Source organism: Xiphias gladius, chromosome 18, assembly GCF_016859285.1.
Source record: "Xiphias gladius isolate SHS-SW01 ecotype Sanya breed wild chromosome 18, ASM1685928v1, whole genome shotgun sequence".
NCBI classification, from domain to species: domain Eukaryota; kingdom Metazoa; phylum Chordata; class Actinopteri; order Istiophoriformes; family Xiphiidae; genus Xiphias; species Xiphias gladius.
This window is the reverse complement of record NC_053417.1, coordinates 27508809-27531261: the sequence shown is the minus strand read 5'-3', so window position 1 is coordinate 27531261 and position 22453 is coordinate 27508809. Positions and strand designations below refer to the sequence as shown.

Below are 22453 nucleotides of genomic sequence, written 5' to 3'. Positions count from 1 at the left end.
TCCTGTTTATGTCAAGCAATAAAATATACTCCAGGATTTAACGAAAAGTTCACATCTCTGAATACAGACAAAAATGTAACCTAATGTACTGAAGAAGCACTGAGATCCAGTCAGTAAAGGTAGATTTAGAGACAACAGGGACACATCTGACTAGGATTAGGGCTGCATCTACCAACTATTTTCATTATTGATGATTCTCTTTTGGTTAATCAATTATTCGTACAGTGTACAAAATGTCCCAAAATAGTGAAAATACCTAATAATACATATAATAGTTTTCAAGAGCCCAAGGAAACATCTTGAAATAGCTTGTTTTGTCCGGCTAAATCCCCAAAACCCAAATATGTTCATTTGCAATGATATAAAATATATTGAATTACTTCCATTATTGATTATCAATTAATAATTCATTTATAAAAAGTCAAAAAATATTAAAAATTGCCAGTTGCAATTGACTTCCCAGATTAAAAGATAAGGTCTTCACCTAGTAAAATCCAAAGATATTCAATTTACAATGATATAAAACAGAGAATAGCAGCAAAGCCTCACATTTGATTAGTTGGAACCAGTTATAGTTTTAGGAATTTTTTGCTTGATAAAGGATTTAAATTATTAACCGATGGTCCAAACTGTTTATATTCTATCGACTAATGAATTCAGCACCACCCAGGTCGGCCTTGTCGACTGCATCATCTGTGTTAGCTGATGTTCCCCTGTCGGTGCAAAAAATGCAATCTATAACACATAAATACATCTGTGTTTCTACAAGTTTCTGATATTTAATGAGACTAAAGGGAAAGTTAAGTGACAAGACAATCGCCAAATTTAATTTTTCTTTCAAATTTTTTTTGTAATACTAATTTTCCATGTGTCTCCATCTATCTCAGTTATTCTTTCAGGCTGTCATTTTCTCTCTTTTTCCCTCCAGTAACTGGATAGGAGGAAACTCCAGCTGTCTGCCTCAGTGATAACACACAGCTGATGGAGGAGCGATGGATGAAGAGACGACAGGAGGCTGGAAGACAGAACATGAAGAGATGGATGGGCAGCAAAAGAGAGCGAGGAAAGGATGGCTGGATGGAAAAGTGACAGACAAAAAGAAAAGATGACCAGGAAGATATGTGGGTGAAGAAAAAAGAAAGAAAATGAAAATGAGGAAGCAATAGAGAGAAGATTTAGTGAGAGAAAAGGTGACAAAGGTTAAGAGATAAGTTCTGTGTTGACAAGGTGGACAGGCCAGCCAACGGGCAAGAAAGACAGAGTAGGTACATTTAACAGAAAAAAGGGTGTGTGTGTCTGTGTGTGTTTTTGTTTTTGTGTGTGTGTGTGTGCAATGGGGGCGGTCAGGGAGTTCAAAGTGGCAGGAAGTTAAGAACTGAAGAGTCCTACAATGACCTTTGACCTGTGAGAGATCAGCAGGTTGGAGCAGACATTATGCATGACTAAGAAACACACACGCAATACACAGCATCAAAGCATCAAAACTACTACACTGCAGAGTGACGGGTTGGGACATAATGAATGGCATCAAATAGACCAGGACCACTGCTGTTGGAGAACATTATACAAAGGGAAGAGCATTATGACTAACACACACACACACACACACACACACACACACACACACACACACACACACACACACACACACACACACACACACACACACACACACAAAACTAAACCACTAACTGGCAGAAACAAGAGTGGGAGGCGCCATCTTATAATCACTTCCTCTGCTTTGATAATCGTTAACACACACACACAAACGCGCACACACACATAAACTCAGAGCATTTGACATTTCAATCGAAGATAGAGTATGAATGCCTTCCTTTCTGTTTCTGTCATTCCCAGCTGGAGTCCTTCTCTTTTCTGCTCTATCCCTCTACCCTTCCTGTCCTCCTCCTCCTCATCTTTCTTCTGCTATTTATCTCTCTCTCACTCACTCACTCACTCACTCCTTCCTCATATTTTACTTTATCCAGTAATTCCGAAAGCCTCACCTCCTCATCCTCTTCCTCTAAAAACTTTTTCTCCCCATTTCTGTTCTCCTCTTCCATCATCCATTTGTCTCTCTCCATTTCTTAGGAAGGTGGAAAGCAGTGTTGTATGAGAGTACCAGGAAAAAGTGCTACAGCAACTCAGTTAATAAACAATATGATACTAGGGAAGAGTTTCAAACAATTGGAGTTAATATAAGTTTTACATAGGTACACTAGAGTTTGAGACTAGTGTATTGTTTTCTTTTTTAGAAATTGTCAGCTACTTACTGGGCATTTTTAGGCTGGCATGCTGGAGTTTTAGTTTGCCTTATTTGTGTTTTAAGCTTCTATGCAGGAACTTCTTCAAAGGCTACAGCATCTAAGTTTTAGATTACGATAAAGCATTGAGAGGCTACTATGTTTGTATTTTAGGCAGTTTTAGGTTTTAAAGCTACTAACACGGCATTTAAGAGTACTAAATTGTATTGGAATTTGAGACTACATAAGTCTAGATCTGGGCAACTCTACTTAAGTTTTAGACTTTTATACTGACAATTTTCTATGTGAGGCTTTCAACCTTGAGAGAGCTGCCGACATGGACTTCAATCATTGAGTGTGATCACACAGTCATGCTGTTTTACTGCTTACCCTTTCATTTGCGTTCATTTAATTTTACTTAATGGATGTTACTGGGGTTGAATAAAAGCTGACATTTTTATTGTCAAATTCAAAGCCAAGTCATAGCTTTTACATCATGCAAAAGTGGAGATATGAAGTAGTTTAACTGATGTAAGGGACAAAAGTTCAACAGAAAATTAAGATACCTAATTATAAGTAAACTCGAAAACAAGGCAGAGGCAAAAATAGTACATGAATGTTGTTTCATATATTTCCGCAAATTGAAATGGACTTGGTTCCAAATGTCAAGATACTGTACTTTTACTATATTATGTGTTATTTTGGTTGATGAATTAAAATTATCTTTAATTTACTTGGATCTGTCCCAGAAAAAAAATTAAAAAAAAACTATGATGCAGCATTGATCAAAATTTGTCAAAATACCAAACTGAAGCTTAAAGTGTGTGAGTGTTGACCTGCCAATGTCAACACATTCAGCTGGAACAACATAGAGAAGCAGACAGCTAAAAAATGACCCCTAAATATCAGTTCAACTACTTTGACCTACCAGCCCTCATTCCTTTCCTCCCTGCCTCCATCCATCCACCGTCCCTCCCTTATTCTGATTTAGATATGACATCTCTTTTTTCTCTCTCTCTTTTTTCCCTCAAAGCTGAATCACTCCTATTAAGGTCAATTTTCTCTCCCTCGCTCTCGCTCTGCACCTCTTATTCTCCCTCTCTTTGCTCATTTTCCTGCCCAGTACACATAATGAATGACTGAAAAATGTGCGCTGTGTGTCAGCGTTTGTGTGAGGACAGTGTGTCAGAGGCAACGTTTAACCCTGGACGAGAGGGACAGACGGGAAAAACAGGAAGATGGTGACTGAAATAAGAGTCACTGAAGAGGACGGAGGAGTGGAGAGAGGAATGAATGAATGCAACTGTTGACCCCCAAAATGACAGCCAAGGAGCTAAAGAGGGAAAAAAGGACCAAAATAAAGAAACAGAAAGAGGGCCACTATTAAAAGATGTGACTAAAACATGTGGTTGACTGAGTCACTGTGGAAAATGCTGCAACAGAAAGAGAAAGAAAAAAGTAGAGAACTGGAGACAAGGAAATACATCGCTTTTTCGAACACTTAATGACGATGATAACATACAAATCCTCTATAAGGCTGACAATGTATTACAATCACACTGTGAAAATGCAACAGAAAAAGCTACTGATAGCAAAAAAAAAAAAAAAAAAAAAGATCCCACTGTGAATCCACACCTAATCCTGTGGTTCTGTGCAACCTTCAGCTACTTTCAGCTCACGGTTTTGGTTCTGCAGGCTGGCAAAACCAACACAAAACAAAGCTGCTTTGTTTAAAAACATGGGCCCAACAGATAATACAAGCTAACTTTTATGCTACCTGCCCAGCACCAGATCGCAAAAAGCCAAAGTAAATAAGTGACTGGAGAGAAAATTCCGAAATTTAGCAGCAAGCAGGAACCAAATTTCTGTCAGGATTAGGCAAAGCAAAGCCAGGCGTAAAAGAGCAGTTGCTCTTTTGGATCTCTCAGTACCAATCTACCAACCTACCTGCTTGCTAACGCATTAGCTATAACAACCTTATAAGATTAATAAAGATCGCTTGTCAGATCATTTTTCCATCATTTTTGGTGAAAAATATCTTAATGCTGCTGATAATAATCAATAAACATTTCTGCTAATCATCATGTGTGAAGTTTTTAAATTGGCACAAATGTTCTAAAGCCACAGCTTGCTGATTTGTATACACGCTGCTTAGGGCTGCAGCTAACAATTATTTTCTTAATCCATTAGTCTGTTGGTTTTTTGTTTGATTATTTGAATAAATCGGTGAAAAATACCCATAACAATTTCCCAAAGGCCAAGATGACATCTTTGAATTCTTTGTTTGGTTCGACCAAAGGTCCAAAAGCTGAGACAATGAAGAGCAGCAAATTAAAACAACATAAAACTGGAACTAGAGAATGTCCATAATTTTTTGCGTGAAAAATGATGGACATGATTAATCAATTGTCAAAAATAGTTACAGATTCGACTGTATCCGCCAACCGATCGGTTAACTGACTGATCGTTTGAGTTCTAACTCCTTGCATTATTTCTTGTTAGTACAAAATGATGCAGCACAATATCATTTTGACTAATTGCCAAAACAGTTCACTAAAACACTGGGATATAGTGTGAACTTCATAGTGTATAATATAGAACTGGGACACCCAGATAATAAGCCATTGTAACATTTTAGCATACCTTTTGTCAACACTTTTTGCTCCAAAATAAGACAGACTTTAGCAATAAAAGCTGCCTGAAGTTTCATCTAGACATACTGGTGAGGAATTAGAATTAGAAAAATTAACACAGCTACTGTAGCCAGTTTATCTTTGGACCACGAGACGTTAACTTGTAGCTAACAGTGTGTTTTAGCAGTACAGACAGAGACTGTCAAATGAAAAACTTAGGAAGGAAGTGACAGAGCAACGGGAGAGAGTTTTTTGATGTCCATCATATCTATCTTTATCCATTTTTTTCTGTTTCCATCATTACTGTTGCATTCAAACACAGAAGAGTCTTTGTGGTTGGAGAGAGTCAGTGATTACGATGCAAGGGTGTGAGGGAAATAAATAGAGCGTGAGACATTACAGCGAATAAGAGATTATATCTTGACACGTCTCACGAGAGCTGGCTGCTTGACTGGATGTTATACAGCGGGCCACAAACACACACACCCACAAGCACATACAGAGGCAAGGCATCACACCTGAAAAGTGTGTGAAAAAGAAAAAGAAAACAGCCAAACAAACAACAACAAAAACACTGGCATTGTCTGTGCAGAGCCAAACCACAGCCAAAACACAAACACACTGGCTCTGGACTGAGAGTGTGGTTCCCATGATCGTCACTTGTGAACAGCAGAATTGGCAGAGAAAACACTGATTGTATTCAGGAAACCTCACACACATCTGCGCTTATGCAAAACATACACACAGAAGATATTTCAGACTACTTCTGTTCGCTCACAGGCAGGCTGAGGGAATACAACATAATTCTGTCATGTTGTACCTATAAAATTGTCTTTTTGTTCCACTCAGCCTTCTGCATACAAGCAGTTGCTGCCCACAGATGATATTAGACTGTTATCTCTTGGACTTTTTACGACTAGACTATTGTACTGTTCGTACTACACTTATCGGTAACCATTACTTTGACTTTTGTGTGTCTTTTAATTGCAACGGTTTTATTTATGTAACTGCTCTTCCCCATCTATGTCTCCCATGTCACCCTGGCTGTCTAAGGAGTAAGGCCATTGGCCTTACTTGTCACTGGCAGAAATCCATTCTTTTTGAGGCCAAGGCAACGGAACTTATCTCGTAGAACTAGCATTGCTCCAATAAAAAACTTGGCAACGCCTCAAATCTTTTGCTAAGTTGCACTTGAAAACACCACAAAGACTACATCTGATGGCCAGTTGACCAGCAACATGCACGTACCAACTTTTGTACCTTCGTGTAAAGAGAAAACTGCTCAACGGTCTGTATTAATTCAAAAAACATAATGGAAACGCAAAACAAAAAAACTAAGATATAGCCTTCAATCCAATCTGAATCTGTTTAAACAGGCCAGTATTATGCTCAGAATACGTTTACCATGATGCAATCTGTCAGTCTACACTGTCTGCTTTATGCTCAGAATCCAATTCGAGAATAGACGAAAAGACAAACGGTCTCGGTTGCAGCTGCTCAATTACGGCCCAAAGTGTCTGACTGTTGGCTTTGTGCGTCAGGGCCTTGGGCCGGGTCAGGAACTGTTGCTGCATGTGGATCTTTAAAGTCCGCATTGTAATAATAACCTTCACTTGACATCAAACTAAACTAATTTCGGAAGTTTGAGTGCTTCGAGCATATTTGGTGCGAGCTCAGCTTTACCCTCAAACAAGCCGTAGGAAATTTTCCAAATATAAGCCTTAATCTAAGCTCGACCCTGCAGCTCAGAGCTGGCTGGCACTTTAAAAGTAATGCTGACGGTCAAGCCACATCAATGGCAGGAAGCACTCAAGTGGGAGCAGTTGGCACAACGCTCGCTTTTACGCACGGCGAACAATGGAGCTACCTCAACACTGCATGTGAGTGTGTGTATCTGTGTATATGTCTCTTTGTTAGTTTGTGTCCTGTAGGGAAAGCTGTCCGCACACACAGGAAATTAAGGGCACATGACAGGTGGGAAAGATTTGAATTTCTCTAGTTTGAAACAGCCATCCAGCACTGAGTGAATCTTTAATACTTGAAAATGTGTGTGTTGCCATCTTTGATTTAGTTCAGCTTTGTGGGGTTACGTCCATTCTGAAGGCAGTTCAAAGGTAAAAAAAAAACATTTTCTCACTTAACTCTGGTGGTATCTTGACATGAAGATTGTTTTGGTTTTATTTCTCTTGCTTTTGAGATCTCTTCAAGATTTCTATTTCCACCCCAATACATTGGACGTGAAAGGAAATTCGTTGATGTTGATGAACATCTCAATTACTCTGGATAATCCACAGACATCTACAGTTTTCTTTGAGACTATTTCTTAAGTAAATAAAACTACTGCAGGACATGCAGAGCTACAATGATTAGTCCATTAATTGATTAGCTGATCGATAAAAAATTAATCAGTAACTATTTTGATCATCGAATAATCGTTTCAGTCACTTATCAAGCAAAAATGCTTAACATTCTCTAGTTCCAGCTTCTCAAATGTGAGGATTTGCTGTTTCTTTGTCATATGTAACAGACAATTGACAGTTGGTTGGACAAAACGGGAAAACTGAAGGCATCATGACATGTTGTAACTGAACTTTTCAATTTCAAAAATGTTTCAATGCTTTAAGTCCCCAAAACACAATTCCAGTCACCTCCACTGTCTTGGGGTAGCAGCAGAAATCTCAGTGGCAGATGTCTTAGAACCTGGAGGAATGACGACCAAAACTAGAGGTAGACATCAAAAAATTAGGGTAAAGCTGCACTCATAACTCAAGTTCAGTTTTTTTGGTACATATTACTTATGTTTCAACATACATTTTTTCATGAGGAAGCCAAATATGCACTGAAATGTTGACTAATCAAATTAAGAATAAAAAGGCTCCATCTGAGTTATTAGTGTATAGCTTTCTGCTCCTTCATTTGGGTGAACTGACACTTTAAGTATCTTTTGCAATGAGACAAAGACACTTCAAATCTCTGAAGCTGCAGAAAGCCTAAAGCATTTGTGCAGGGCTGAAGTCTTTGACAGGTTTGATCATAAGGAGACTAATTATGCAACTCAAGAAAGGGAGATTATGAAAAAGAAAGGATCTCACCTGAGGAACATACACACACACACACACACACACACACACACACACACCAAGACACATTCCCAACTGAAGCCTATATTGTGCTCTAATAATAGGCTGCTGTTACAGACAAACATCCCCTGTTCTTTTCCTCTGTCATCTCCTCCTCCTCCTTCCATGCCCCCTCCCACCCCACCCCCAGTTCTTTTCCACTTAATACCTCCTCTTTCCATGCTTTAGCCCTTCTTCCGCTCCTGCTCCTCCTCCTCTCTTCCTGGGAATTTTGTTTAACCTTACCTTCAAACTGTATTTATTGCTCCTTTACGCCATCTATTATTGGTCTCCTTTTTTTTTTTCCATGTCTCAACCTTCTCCTCCACCTCATCTTCTCTCTCTCCCCCCTCTCCTTTACCTGTGATAACAATCCTTCCAATATCACATACCTGTGGAATGAAACTGCAAGCGAACACACATCTGTGTACAGAGCGAAAAGACACTCCAACATTACATCTGACTTAGCCTATATACAAGAGACAATGATGAACTCCTGAACTTGGTATGACCTCATCTTGGATGATTCAAATTCTTCCTACACTTCATCAGGTAGCTCTCATTTCTCTTCCATCTCTTTCCCCTCTACTTCTCTGCCTTTCCCAGTGTTCAAATAAAATAGGGATAAACAAGGAGCCTGGCAGGTACCAACAGAGATATAGATTTGTCTAATATATTTATGGAAAATACTGAGGTGAGGCGGATTCAAAATGTTTTACTGCATTTCAAACTGAGATGAGTGAAATGAGCTGTACAGAGGTCTTGAGATATTGATCTCTGAGACTTATGCTGCTACCCCAGTACAAAAGGAGTGAAAGTAATTTTGTTTGTATTGAAAAATCAAATCTGAAAAGCTCAAGAGCAACATGTCTTTCCAGAAAGAATGGGTCTCAGGGAAGAATATTTTCATATTCTTATCTTAAACCTATTTTTCTAAAGGCATGCTCATATGAGTTGTCTTAGTTGGATTCAGCAAATCCGTGTAAATAAAAAAAAGTTTTATTGTTTGCAAGTTTGATAATCAGCATAATGGGTCCACCTAAATTGCTGTAAAATGAAAATTTGAGAGCAAGTGTCATTCAAAAAAATGTCACCCCAGAAGAAAACCATACATTTCGCCCCACAGAACGTCAGGGCCTGCTCTTGGCAGGCTATAAAAGGCCTGCACCACTCATGAATCTTGTTCCGAATTCTAAATAAAACAAAACACGTAAACATGACAAGTTCTCTTAAATCACTTGTACATGCCGCTTAAAAACAACCACATGGTTCTTTCATGAGGCTCATTGCCTTGTTTACCTTGGATGATCCACAGATTTTACTGTGAACAGTTTTCACAAGGACTATTTCTTCAGTAGAATGTAGCTTCAATTAAACCTGAAGTCACTGAATTTTTCAGAGTAGTAAGAGATAATGTAAAAGATGCATTGGTGTTGGACTTTCAAATGTAATTGTCTAAGCACAAAAACACCTCCATTCAGTTCTATAGTTTTTTGCAGCACAAATCTGTGCATGAGGTGCGGTAAATATGTCTTTTTGTGTTTCAGGTGAACTGCTGCATTAAAATACAGTCAAATATGGAAAGATGTCAACGTAGAAGAAAAAAAGAAATGGTGGAAGAGGAGAAAGATGAAAAAAAGCACGAGAAAGAGCCAGACCTAGAAAGACAAGCACATGAAGGACAAGAAGATAGAAGAGAAGAGAAGATAGAAGAATGCGAGCAGGAGACAGCAGAAGAAAGAAGACAGGAGGGTGGAGGAGATAAAAAAGGTCTATATCGGGCTGGTGTTATCTGTAGAGGATAGGCTGAATGGCTGTTTCAGACATAGAAGGGGGTGAGTGACCTGCTGCTCTTTATTTAAAGTCTTACACATATCTGAATCAATCAGACAGCGGAAAGAAGAAAAAAAAGAGAAGACGACGGAATAGGAGGACGAGGAGAACGGTGATGACAGAATTAAATATTGTGGAGAATAATAATAAATAAAAAAAACGTGGAAATCACCAACAAGGGAGTATTAAGAGGTTTTAATCAAACTGTGGTTACGTGTTAAAGTCATTTTGAAGCTGGTGCAACATTGCTGGGAAACCCTGAATATCCCATACCGTGGAGAAACCCTTGCTTTTCAGATTCCAGTGAAATATGTTTAATAAACGGAGTGTTGGGTGGGTGCAGTCTCTGCTTGTTGCACAGCTGCTGCTGTAAAGCTCTGATACAGTGATACTGATTATGACTGTACAGTGTATTTAGTGTCAGGTGAGTTCCACACCAAGTGTGTTTAATCTTTAATCTAAATGTTCAGTGAGCAAACGCATTTTTATTAAGCTGCTTGACCGTCTGAACTGACATCCACCTGACGATACCTCAGAGTAATGAACAGACTAATGTACTTCAAGTGCCTTCCTCAAGGGCTACTCTGCAGTCTGAAATCATAATGCTGTTGCACACCGGGCTGAAATTTGATACCTCTGTTAGCGAGATTTACGGTTAGATTTTTAACATTTAAGTACAAGGGAAGTAGAGAAATGAAGTTGTGAAATGAAGGATTGAACTATCAAGATGCACTACATGGCCAAAAGAATGTAGACAACCGAAGATTACACCTATACAGTATGTGACGGATGAATGTATCATCTCAAAACCATGGGCATTAATCTGCTGCTATGACAGCCTCCACTCTTCCCGTTTCAGGCTTCCCTCCACATATTTAACCTGGCAGCAGGGATTTGCTCCCATTCAGCCTCAAGAGCATTAGTAAGGTCCAGCACTCATGGTTGGTTATAAGGCTCATGGGCTGAACTGAACTGGCTCACAGTCCAGTTCATCCCATGGGTGTTGGATTGGGTTAAAGGTCACGGCTCTGGGCAGGCCAGTTAGGTTCTTCCAGACCAAACTCGGAAAACCATTTCTTAATAGATCAGTATGCACTGATCCAATACAGTATCGGCCCCGATACTGACCTTATTATTAGGAGAAATGGGTATCGACATGCACAAGCCACATTAAATACAGTCTCTGTGTCAATGTCTTTATACATTTATTTGTTTCTGCTATCAGTTACAGTCATTCATTCACGGCAAGCTGTGGACTTTGGCCTCACATCACATAAAAATGGTTCCAGAGTTCGAGGCAGTTAGGTATACAAATATTAAATTGGGGGGAAAAAAAGATCTGCTATTGGAGCAGTATTCATATATACTGCAGTTGAGAACTTGCAATCAATATTGGGAGGGGGGGGTGCATTCATGTTTATGGACCTGGCTTTGTGCACGGGGACACAATCATGTTGAAACATTAAGGGGCCTTCCCTAAACTTTTGTTACCAAGTGCACTATTGTCTAAAATATAATTTTATGTTGTAGCATTAGATTTAATTGGAGGAACCATGAAAACCAGCCCCACATCAGAAGTTAAGAAATGACAGAGGTGTCCACATATTTCTGGCCAGAATACTATATCTAGACATTTTTGGAAATAAGCTTATTCGCTTTCTTGTCTGTAGTTAGAGGAGAATAACAATACCACTCATGTCTGTATGCTAAATAAGACGCTAACTTAGCTTAGCATAAAGACAGGAAACGGGGGGAAACAGCCGTTCGTTGGCTGGCCGCTGCTGGCAGTAGCTTCGTATGTAGTGTACAGACATCAGAGTGGTATCAATCTTCTTATCCAGCTCTTGGCAAGAAGGTGATGTATGTATTGGATGTGTGGTCCCTAAAATTTTGAACTCTTCCATTAAGTGTATATGCTATAGTGTACTCCATACATGCTAAGAAATACAGTGGCGAGAGAGAGAAAGAGAGAGAGAGAGAGAGAGAGAGGAGTTAGGGGTAATTTAACAAGCCTTTCCCTCTGCGGGTTGAGACAGGTTAACTGACATTCCAATCTCTCCCTCCTCTCTCTCTCTCTTTCATTCAGGCAAAGGTAGGGGGTTGAGTGGTGTGTGTGTGTGTGTCTGCATGTGTCTGCGTGCGTGTGTGTGGGGTGGGGTCTTCAACACACTGTCACTAACACACACACACACACGCACGCACGCACGCACGCATGCACGCACGCACGCACACACACACACCGTAATCCTTGGCCTTAGCCCACCTACATTCTTTCAAGACAACTGCAACCTGGTAACTAGAGACCCTCCACCTCTGCTCCCTCTCTATTTCTTTCCTTTAAGTTGCCTTCTGAGCGGTCGATGCCACCATGAAAACAATTCATGCCAAGTAGATAGTAAACATAAATAAGATCACATGTAGATAAAGTGTCCTCCAGCAACTCTTGAAAAACAGCGACAAAATAAAATCAAAACAAAGTTCACGTTCAACTGTGGCTGCTACCTGCTGGTTTTTGCAAAAGTAGGACCAACATTTCTTGCGATATACTGTAAGTTCTGGACAGTTTTCAGTTGTTTTTAAATTTACACTATAATGTGACAGTGAAAATTCCGCACTCTCCATCCACACAATACTGCTGAAACTTACACAAGAAGGCCACTTGACTAAAACACATCTAGGGCTGCAATTAACAGTATATTACATTATCGGTTACCTTATAATTTTCTATAATTAAGTGATTGTGTCTATAAATGTCTAAAAAATGTAAAAAAAAATGGTGAAAAATGTCTATCACAGTTTCCCAGAGCCAAAGGTGATGTCTTCAGATATCTTGTTTTGTCTAACCAACAGTCTAAAACCCAAAGATATTTAGGCTACAAAGATATGGAACCTGAGAATATTTGGCGCTTTCACGTACTCCATCCTTGGCTCTTTATAAAGACGAGTATTTAAAGTGAGGAATTATTTAAGCAGATGCAAACAGAAAACATGTATACATGCAGCATGTATAAAACTGGCATCAGAACCAGGTGTCTGTTTAATCTAAATCTTTACCAGAATCAATACACTTAACAGTAGCGCTGAAGAGCTAAGCTGATTAATCGATTAGTAAATCAACCAAAAAGAAATGGGAAACTACTTTGATAACAGATTAAGATTTTAAGTCATTTTTCAATTAGAAATAGTGAAACAATGCCAAATATTTGCTCTCAAATGAGAGGTTTTTCTGCTCTTGTTTGTCATATGTCGTTGTAAAGTCAGTGTTTTTGGGTAGTTGGACTTTTGGTCGAACAAAAAAAGACATTTGAAGAAGCCATGTTCGGCTCTGTTAAGTTGTGACTGGTATTGTTGACAGTTTCTTCACATTTCATAGACTAAACGATTAATCGACAAGTTGGAAAAATAATGGGCAGATTAATCAACAATGAAAATAACGTTTAATTGCAGCTTTAATAAACAGTCAGTTACTAACGTTGTAACCATGGTTCCTGAAATAAATGAAGGGCACAACAGATTGAGTCAATGCTACAAGAAATGCAGCTTTTATAATTGATCTCCGAAATTTTACCAGTGGTTAAGTGCTTTCTGAATATACTTTATTATAATGACACAGGGGAAAAAAAGATTTTTAGGTCCCAATCCCAAAAAACTCTGTAGGTAACCATTGTTGTCATCCAGTCATAATCTATTCAGTGCCTCAGTGATTATGAGACCAAACTCTGTTGGACTCTCATAGTATTCATATTGTTATTTAAAAGGCTTTTTATTCATTCCTTTATTACTGCAACAAGGTAAACAGGCGTATAAAAGCTTTAACAAGCTGCACACACAGCGACTGTCACAGCTCCCCGCTTCTCTATTAAAACCTTCAACCCTTAGAGAAAGAGAGGAAGAGAGGAAAGTACAGAGTGAAGAGAAAAGGGATGAAAGATGGAGGAGGGAGGGGGAAACTGAATGTCATGAGAGAAAAAAACATTTGTCAGGAACACAAGTGCACGCACACACACCGCGATTGTCTCTCCACTGATGAGCGAGGAAGGCACTCGAGCAAGAGAGCCCGGCACAAAAGAGTCACATTCAGAAACATAAAAAGGTTGTTCAAGAGAGACATTCAAAAAACACAAAAAGGTTAACTGCTTGAGCAGAGGGAGACAGAGGGAAGCTTTTCTGTACTATGTATGTGCCTGAATGTGCCCCTTTATGTGTGAAAATGTACACATGCTACATGTTTATATGTGAGCATGTGTTCTTCTGATGAATTCAACGCAACACCAGCTAAAACAAACAGAGCATCCCGCCAAGAGCAACAGCTCTAAATCAACTCAGAATGAAAAATTAACAGTTAGATTTTTCATTATGGTCACTGAGGTTAGCTGGTAAACCAGGTAATGGGCTGATTTAACTCACATGCATTCTAGGTAGCAAGCAGACTGAGAGTTTACCAGCAGCCAACAGGTGACTTTACAACTGGTGGCTGTGGCTGAAATCAGCTTCGAGTGCAGTTTAAAAAAGCAGCTGGGATCAATGGAGCTGTTGGAATCTACCAGCGATTATGGCTGGCAGATGAAGATTTTACAATTTCCATCACAAGCGGCAGGTCACTGATCCACAGTTTCAGGTGTAGAATTGATCTCTACAATTCCACGGAACACACTGATATTCAGAATCCTGACTGATTCTGTCAAGTTTAAATCCTAGAAAACACAAGACTTAATGTGGTTTTTGCTCTTTACAGCTATTACAACTGCTTAAATATAGATAATAGTGTCAATTTATAAATTGATTTCACAACCACTACAACTCTAAGAAAAACTAAATGACTTTGTGAAATCAGAGGGTAATTTCAATTCAGCTGGTGTCGTTTTCAGCGAGCTTGGAGTTTTTTCCCTAAACTAAACAATACGTTCAAGAATACTCGAAAAAAAGGGCAAAATGCGACCCATAAAAATTGTGAAAATCTCACAGGGTGGGACTTTTTTAGGGACTACAAACCACAAAAATTAAAACTTAAATAAGCTAGCATGCAGGTGAAAATAAAAAGGCTACACTGTCCAAGCACTGCAGCAGTGGTTTCCATGATTGATATTCCACAACAGTCCGAAATCTCAGAAAAGATTCTGATACTCCAGAACACAGAGAAAGATCAAAAACAGAACCACAGCACAACAAGAGTAAATCCTGACCCAAACAGCCGGCACAGCAGACTGTGCTCCATCAAGAGAGAACCATAACTGCACAGACAGACAAAGTCAATTTGTTTGTGTGTTCCAGTATGTACAGTCAATGAGACCTACCTGTCCGAGGTCGAGGGTAACGTTAACCTCGTTGTACTCAGTGCTGCGGGACAGAGGCGGGCTCTGCCACCATCGCTCCGTCCCGTCGATGGCGTTGGTGATGGGATGGGCCCGATCACTGTCCCCCTGGCTGCAGATGTCACAGTACTGGCCCTGAGAAGACAAAGACAGAGATGTATCGTCAGTCGTTTAATCTTTAGTTGAACATTTGAGGTTTCAAAAGGCACTGTGGCAGGAGTTTGAAACTTTACTGTGCTCGGTATCAAACTGAAAAGCCATACTTGAGGCCTGGAGGAAATTCTTTTGGGGTCCAAATCTTGGGGAGCACATGTGTTCTTGTCAAACAATTTACCATACAAGGTGTCCTTGACTTACTAATATAAGATACTAATCAGTCCTACATCCCTACATTTTTTTGGTCTGTGAATTGTGCTTTAATAATAAGATATTTCATCAAATCTCAGAGAGGGTAGGTTTGGGCCAAGGGACGATGCATCACAGATTATTTGCTTTTTTCTTTTTATACACTGTTTTTGGCTTCAGTCTGTTAAGAACACAACAAGTTGATGATAATCAACCTGGTAGACATCGCCCAACCCTAACAGAGGGCAGACACAAGCTTCCATGAGACTCTGCACGGTTTGACTCCAATTACTCAAAACACCAGGCGGTTCCACTGAGCAGCATCAACAGGAGAGGAGGAACTAATCAGTGCAACGCCTGCTGTTGTCGTTGGTTGGGAAGAAAACTTGCTCTGTCAATATATACGCCTATCTAAATCTAATCTATATCTAAAAAAGGCACTTATTCACATTTTTACAGTCACAGATCTACTGTGGAGAGTGAACTCCAGGGTCTTGCTTAGAGAAACTTAGACAGGATATTACTGATTAACACACACATGTTATTAAGGGACCTGACCCTTCAGTCTTTAAGTTACGGCCCAGAGAGACTGGACTGTAACTTAAAGACTAAACTGCTGCACAATCTTTCAGACTCACAGCAAACATCTATGAAAGGAGGGGATTTATTTCACAATGGCCTTTCCCCGAAGCAACCTGGGTGAAGTTTCTTACATTTCAACAGAAAGGTGACTCAACGCAGGTTAATGTTACACTAAGGCTCTAGCTTATGTGTGTTATATTTCTGCTTGTAGGTTTTAGTTGTCTCATGAATTAAATCCTTGTACCCCAGTCTGCCTGTTTTGTGCTAAATTCACACATTTGCAGTCTTCTATGACAGCATAGTGTACTACATGCAAAAGGGAACAGGGGTAGAAATTAATTCACATTTACATTCTCACTCCAGCTAAAACCATCACTGCCAACTGGGACTATTAGTCTCTATACCTAACAAGTAATGCATGGTACAGCAGTATTCAAAAATTCTAAATAAAACAATTTGCTCTTACTGTATACTTTAATTTTTCAGCTATTCATTGCCATTCTTTCCAAATGCCAAGAACACAAGTTTAAAAGCTGATATACTCTCAAAAAGAACAAGATTGGACAATAGGCACCATGTTAGTAAAACCAAGGTGCATATATTATCTTAGAGTGGTTTCTCTCAAAAATGGCCAATCATTACATAAAGCAGACCCCACCATCAGGTGCTTGTTCTCAGAAAATTACAAAAATTGAGAGATGCAGATGCCCCATTCAGATGTTTCAGTTTCGAACTGTCTGAAAAGCAGGTGTGACTTTAGATATTTCAAGAGCTTTCTAAGAAATTAAAGGACCATTCCAGTGCAGCCATTCATTTCCATTCATTTCTGTACCACAACAAAACAACATAACTTGAACATCGATGACACCAGCCATCCACCCAGCTTGTTCATTGTGGTGAATAACATCATCTCCAACATGTTTCCAGTCTCTGCCTGGTGATTTTCATACTGTAGTAAAATGAGTGGAAGTAAATGGTCCATGTCCATGTCCACTTGAACTGGCCTCTCCACCTCTTTGGTTTCTAAAGCTTCTTCATTCTTAGCTAATCCCAGTTTGGTTGTCTGAGCATTTGACCCAACCACTGTTGGCTGTGTAAGCGTTAGCATAAACTAAAGAAGCATGGACCTGAACAAAAGACTGGGTTAGGAGATGTTATCACTACAGGTCACTGAGGTCAGAGGTCACTAATCACTATCTGACTCCACCCCAACTCCTTCTCCTATCCCGTCTTCCTCTCTGCAATTCCCAGAGATCATCTGTCAATCAACCTTTCCTATTTTCTGTTTTTCTGGAGAAACAGCCTCAAATTATGATCCGTGCACATAAAATTACATATTAGCCCTACAAATTAGTAATTTGCCTGCCAATTTTGTCCCACTAGAGCTATTTAATTCCTGCTCTCAAATTACTTAATTCATCCCCTTAAATTAATACCTTCACCAACACTTTCATCGGTCCCACTACTGACCATCTGGATTGTACAGAATTCAGTTTTGGTATCCTCAACTGAGATACATGGATACACTTCACATTGCAGCTGCTAAACACAAGGATATGTTATCGTTTTTGCTGGAAAAGAGATTGGTGAGGGGCAAATTAAGTTCATTTTAGAGCATGACGTAGCAAATTGACAGAACGCTATTAACTGAGTGAACAAGTTAACTCATCTTGGATCACAAATTAGTCATTTGAGGTAACAATTTATCAAATACTCACCTCAGTGACACCTACCGGGTTTTGCAGTTGTGTTTTAATGATAAAACAGAGATTTGTTTCAATTAAACTCTTTTTATTTCATTTTATTTTTTTACTTCTTTCGCACTTGTATATTCCTTTGCATAGTACTTTGCCTTCTCTTTTTAACATGCCTCATTCTCTATATATTTGTAGTTAACTTAATATGTCACAGGGCTCAATGTAGAGAAACTATGTGAATAAAGGCAATTAAGTTGCTGGTTCAGAAAAAAAGCTGTTTTCCCAACCCAAAAGTGACATCTCTAAAGGACAAGGCAGATGTTTAGTGTAGAGAGATGTCAGGGAGTCTGCTTCTGTATTTCTGCTGGGCTGTCAAACTCTGTTTCACACTATTTCTTTCTGTTTTTCTCATTTTTCTTTCACAACACCCGTTCACTTCTCTCTTGACACTTCCCTTTAAAAGCAAGGACGTCAACGAAAAGGCCACCCGGAAATGAACATATAGAGCGCAATCTCATCTCCCTCTGTGTTATACACATGCTTGCATTCAACCGTTTCTCACCTCTATTCCCATCTGTCTTTCCCTCCACCTTTGGATGAACAAACAAAACTCTCGGTCTGTCTCTGAGTAAGGAATCTGTGTCCCCACGCAGAGCCAAAGTGATACTCAGCCAAAACCTGTCACTTTATGTAATGTATCTTTTTTCTCTTAACATAACGCACTGCCTTTCTCACAATGAACTTCCTCTTACTCTCTTTCAACCTCATCTGTTTGTCATTTTTCCTCTACTTGTACCTCTATCATAATTTTTCCTCCTCTCTGTATCACCCACTCCTGCGAAAAAAAACTGAAGCTGCATGCACCGGGTCAGATTCTGCCCACTATATGCAACTCTAAACTCCTCTTATCAGTCCCAATGAGCTAAAATGCACTCTTCAACGTTATTAACGGCAAAAATATCTGTTTTTGTCAAATTTGGAGCTGTGCTTTTAATGTTTTCTGTATCTATCCTTCTGGCAGATACAAGTCTCAGGACGGAGTAGTTTATCTGTGCCAGATTACAAGATTTCTGGGTAATGAAGTCTTTAAAATTCAAACATCTACTTCTGGCTGCCATTATTGCCACCGTTGTGCAAAATTACAGGGTGTAGATTAAAACAACACTAAGAGTCTACAGTAGTGCTAGTGGCTCTGAGAGGCAGTACTTAGGCACATTGGTGCTTTGAAATAAATGCTAATGTCAGCATGCTAACACGCTCTCAGTAAAATTCATTTTCTGGGGACCATTACTTCTGAAATGTCATGGCAATCCATGTAATAGTTGTTGAGATATTTCAATTGGACAAAAGTGGGGGACTGACTGACACACCCACACTGCCATAGAGCCCGGCTGCTAGCATGGCTAAAAACGATGTTTAGTATGTTGATAAGAAAATGAGAAAAAAAATACAGTTTGTTTCTGTGGAGATGACAGTATACGAAAGTACGTGTTAATCAGCGAGGACCACGGCAGTTTAGTCCCAGGTAAAGAAAATTTATTTTTGATTTTGCTTTGGCTTAAGAAAAAAAGGATTCTTAAACTTTCCAAACATTTTCACAGACAAGCATGCGCGCGCGCACGCACACGCGCACACACACACACACACACACACACACACACACACACACACACGCAGGAGTAGACACTCTAGTCCTCCTCCTGCTTATTTTAATTAATAAAAGAACTCTCACGTCTTGCTGTCAAATCAAAACAGGATTAACCTCAACACAGAAGAGTGTGTATTTTCTGGCTTTGTGTGTGTGTGTGTGTGTGTGTGTGTGTGTGTGTGTGTGAGTGAGTGTTTGTGTGGGGGTGTGTGTTGTTCTGGGGCACAGTAACCAAAAAAGTGGGCCGAGCCACAATAGCTCAGCGAAGCGGAAGAAACTTCTTAGCCCAAACATATAATGCGCCATTCCTAGAGCTAATGACCAGATTTCTTGGGTCCATTTTGGGGGATTCCTGAGCTAATTATGCAGCAACATCGCCACTTCAGCCAAACTACTGTGAGCAGGCAGATCAGAGAAAGACTCAATGAAAACCCTGATGAGGGAATATTCGGCCTAATCCTCAGTGTGCAAAAGATGAAGTGGGTAAAATGTGGCGGGATCACGTCCGTATTTGTAAAGGATTAATCTTACCGGACAAATACTGCAAAGAGGGGCAATTTACCAGCTGAACTGAAGTTAATTAGCCATAAACATAATCAGTTTGTTAATTTAATGAACAACTTGAAAGCCTGACAGTATCTTTAAAACCCTTTATCACTCAAGCTCCCAAACATCCCCTCAGGGCATATGTTATTTTGTTGGCTCAAGTCTTTACAATCAAGCAACACTTCAGACTGCCCGCTGTGTATTCTCTCCCTCTACTGATCAATCTACCTTTATCTCAACAATTTTACATCCCCATCTTTTTGTCTGATCTGTTTCAATTTCAGTTCCAAGGGTACTCATTAGCATGCATGTTTTGCAAACACTAAGCAATAGCTAAATCAGAAGTAACACCAGGAATTTCTCTGTTTCTCTGACACCGAAATGACCACCATCACTTCCGGAGGAAGCACTGCTCGGGTCTTGATGATCTCGCGGTAATAGAGCGGATAAACCCGGTAGGATTGGAGGACACGGGTCAGTCAACGCGAGGAATGTGGGGAACAGGTGGGAGAGAGAGAGAGAGAGAGAGAGAGAGAGAGAGCAAGCAAGAGAGAGAGAGAGTGAGCAGGCAATAAGCTTGCATTCACCCAGAGGGTTGATTTAACGGTTAAGCCATGAAACTGCAATAATCTTTTGCATGATAACAAGTGATGCCTAGAGACCTAATTGTCAAAGCTAAAAGCTTTTTACAAGCTCCCAAACTCATCATCACTTATAAAAACTCCGTTGTAAAACACATGTAATGGTTGATGTGGAAACCTTATCAGTGGTTGAATTTCTGTGCCTGTCTGTCCTTACATAAGTGGCCTGTGTTAATTGTTGCCAAGTCCTACAAAGGAAGCAGTGCATGAAATAATGACTTGGCAGAGCAGTTGGGGATTCATGCACACTGCTGACACCCTCTGTTCAACTCTATACTCCGAAGGGTTCAGGCGGGCATCTGCATAAGGTTTAACATAAGGGAGTTGGAATTGAACATGCAGTTTAGTGACAGAAAACTTAAAACAAACTGCTGTAAAACACTTGAAAAAAAGAGCTTTAGTGACACTGTAGTACATTTTTGCCATAAGATATGAAGATCATTTTGATATATCAGGGGATAAAAATGTCATTATAAACCCTAAATCTAACACAATAAAGTCTCTAAAGTATCACAGAAATATTACAGCTGCAACATGATAAGATCACAATAGGCTCATTATAAGTCCATAGACAAATTGAAGGAATGCAACCTGAGTATTTAATCCGACCATATAGAAATACCATAGGAACATCATTCACTTCAAGCCTACTATTGACCACCAGAGACACGCTTATAGCCTATAGAAATACCACAGGCATATTGTGCAATGTAAGATAAAATACACACTTGATATTATCACTAATATCACACTTTAATTAAACAGGTCGAAATTTCTGTAAATTCAATGATATGCTAGACAGGTGCATTTGAAGCCCCTAAGGTGATGTTACACCAATTCTACAGCAGTTTTATAACAATACTACAGGACATAAACATGCAATTAAGCTCGGTTAAGTGTCTTTAAAATCGCTGCCGAGCACCACAGAGGAGCTGCAGGTACCTAAAGGAATATTATCGGGGGCCATAACTGCAAGTGACCCTCAGTATATGATGAGGGCTGTTTCAGTAAAATTACAACTCCCCTAAACCCTCGGACTCGCTACTGAGCAGCAAAAGTAGAAGTAAGACCCTAATAAAGTTTTTCTCTAGTACTCACCTGGATGGTCTGGCTCGGATCTCCGGACACCGGGCCTCCGACCAGCTTGCAGTAGAGGTCTTGTACAGTCCTGCCGGTATCCTCCTCCCCGCAGGTCGCCGTTGCGGTAATCTTGGTGCCCTCGGCCAGGTTGAAGTAGGGCGGATGCAGGCTGTACCCGTTCACCCCGTTGGTCGGCAGCTCCTGGGCCGACGCGAAGTGGTAGCAGGTCACTAACAGCGGCCAGAGCAGCAGCACGACCCGCTCCTGGGTGCGCTGAGCCGGCGAGAGCGCAACACCGCGCGGTGCCGGTCCGCTCGCCATCATTTCCACCTGTCCCCTCGATTCCGGTCCGACTAGAAAAAGTTTGAGGAATAAAGCAGTCTGATTTTAAGGAGAGATGAGTCGTCAACTCCTGTGGGGGAGAAGCATTTGGAGGGAAAACAAAGCGAAATCTATTGCAAAGTGCAGCGGAAAGAGAGAGGAAAGGGAGCAAGTTTGTAGTCCCGGAGAGCGGTGCGTCGAGGCTTCAGTGCTCGCTCGCTCTCTCTCTCTCGCTCCACCAGGCACCTATTCCAACTCGATCCGTAGTCACCCTCCCTCCCCTCCCCTCCCCTCCCCTCCGTGTTGGCCCGACCCGTGGTTGGAGGAGGGGACGGCTGCTTTCAGTGCTCAGTGTTTTAATGGTTAAGTTACATCATTCTCTTTGAGCAATCGCCACGGCTCATTAATTGGCTCAATTAAATGAATCTTAAATTAATTAAATGAAAATGGGGC

At 40.2% G+C, this 22453-nt stretch overlaps 1 protein-coding gene across 4 annotated transcripts in view; it reads right to left on the bottom strand.

Moving 5' to 3' along the window:
* Window positions 1-22216, bottom strand: part of lama5 (laminin, alpha 5) — a 114615-nt gene extending 92399 nt beyond the window's left edge. For 2 of the 4 annotated variants that reach the window (XR_005709354.1, XM_040152218.1), the window contains exons 1-2: window positions 21698-22003; window positions 15123-15275 (exon numbers count right to left, since the gene is read on the bottom strand). Coding sequence is in view for 3 of the 4 variants with exons in the window: in XM_040152218.1 (XP_040008152.1) it covers window positions 15123-15275; window positions 21698-22003 (459 nt within the window). In the remaining variant the exon portion in view is untranslated. Of the gene's footprint in view, window positions 1-15122; window positions 15276-21697 lie in introns of all 4 variants that reach the window. The other 2 variants (XM_040152220.1, XM_040152219.1) reach the window with 1 other exon arrangement.
* Between the last annotated feature and the right edge of the window lie 237 nt (window positions 22217-22453).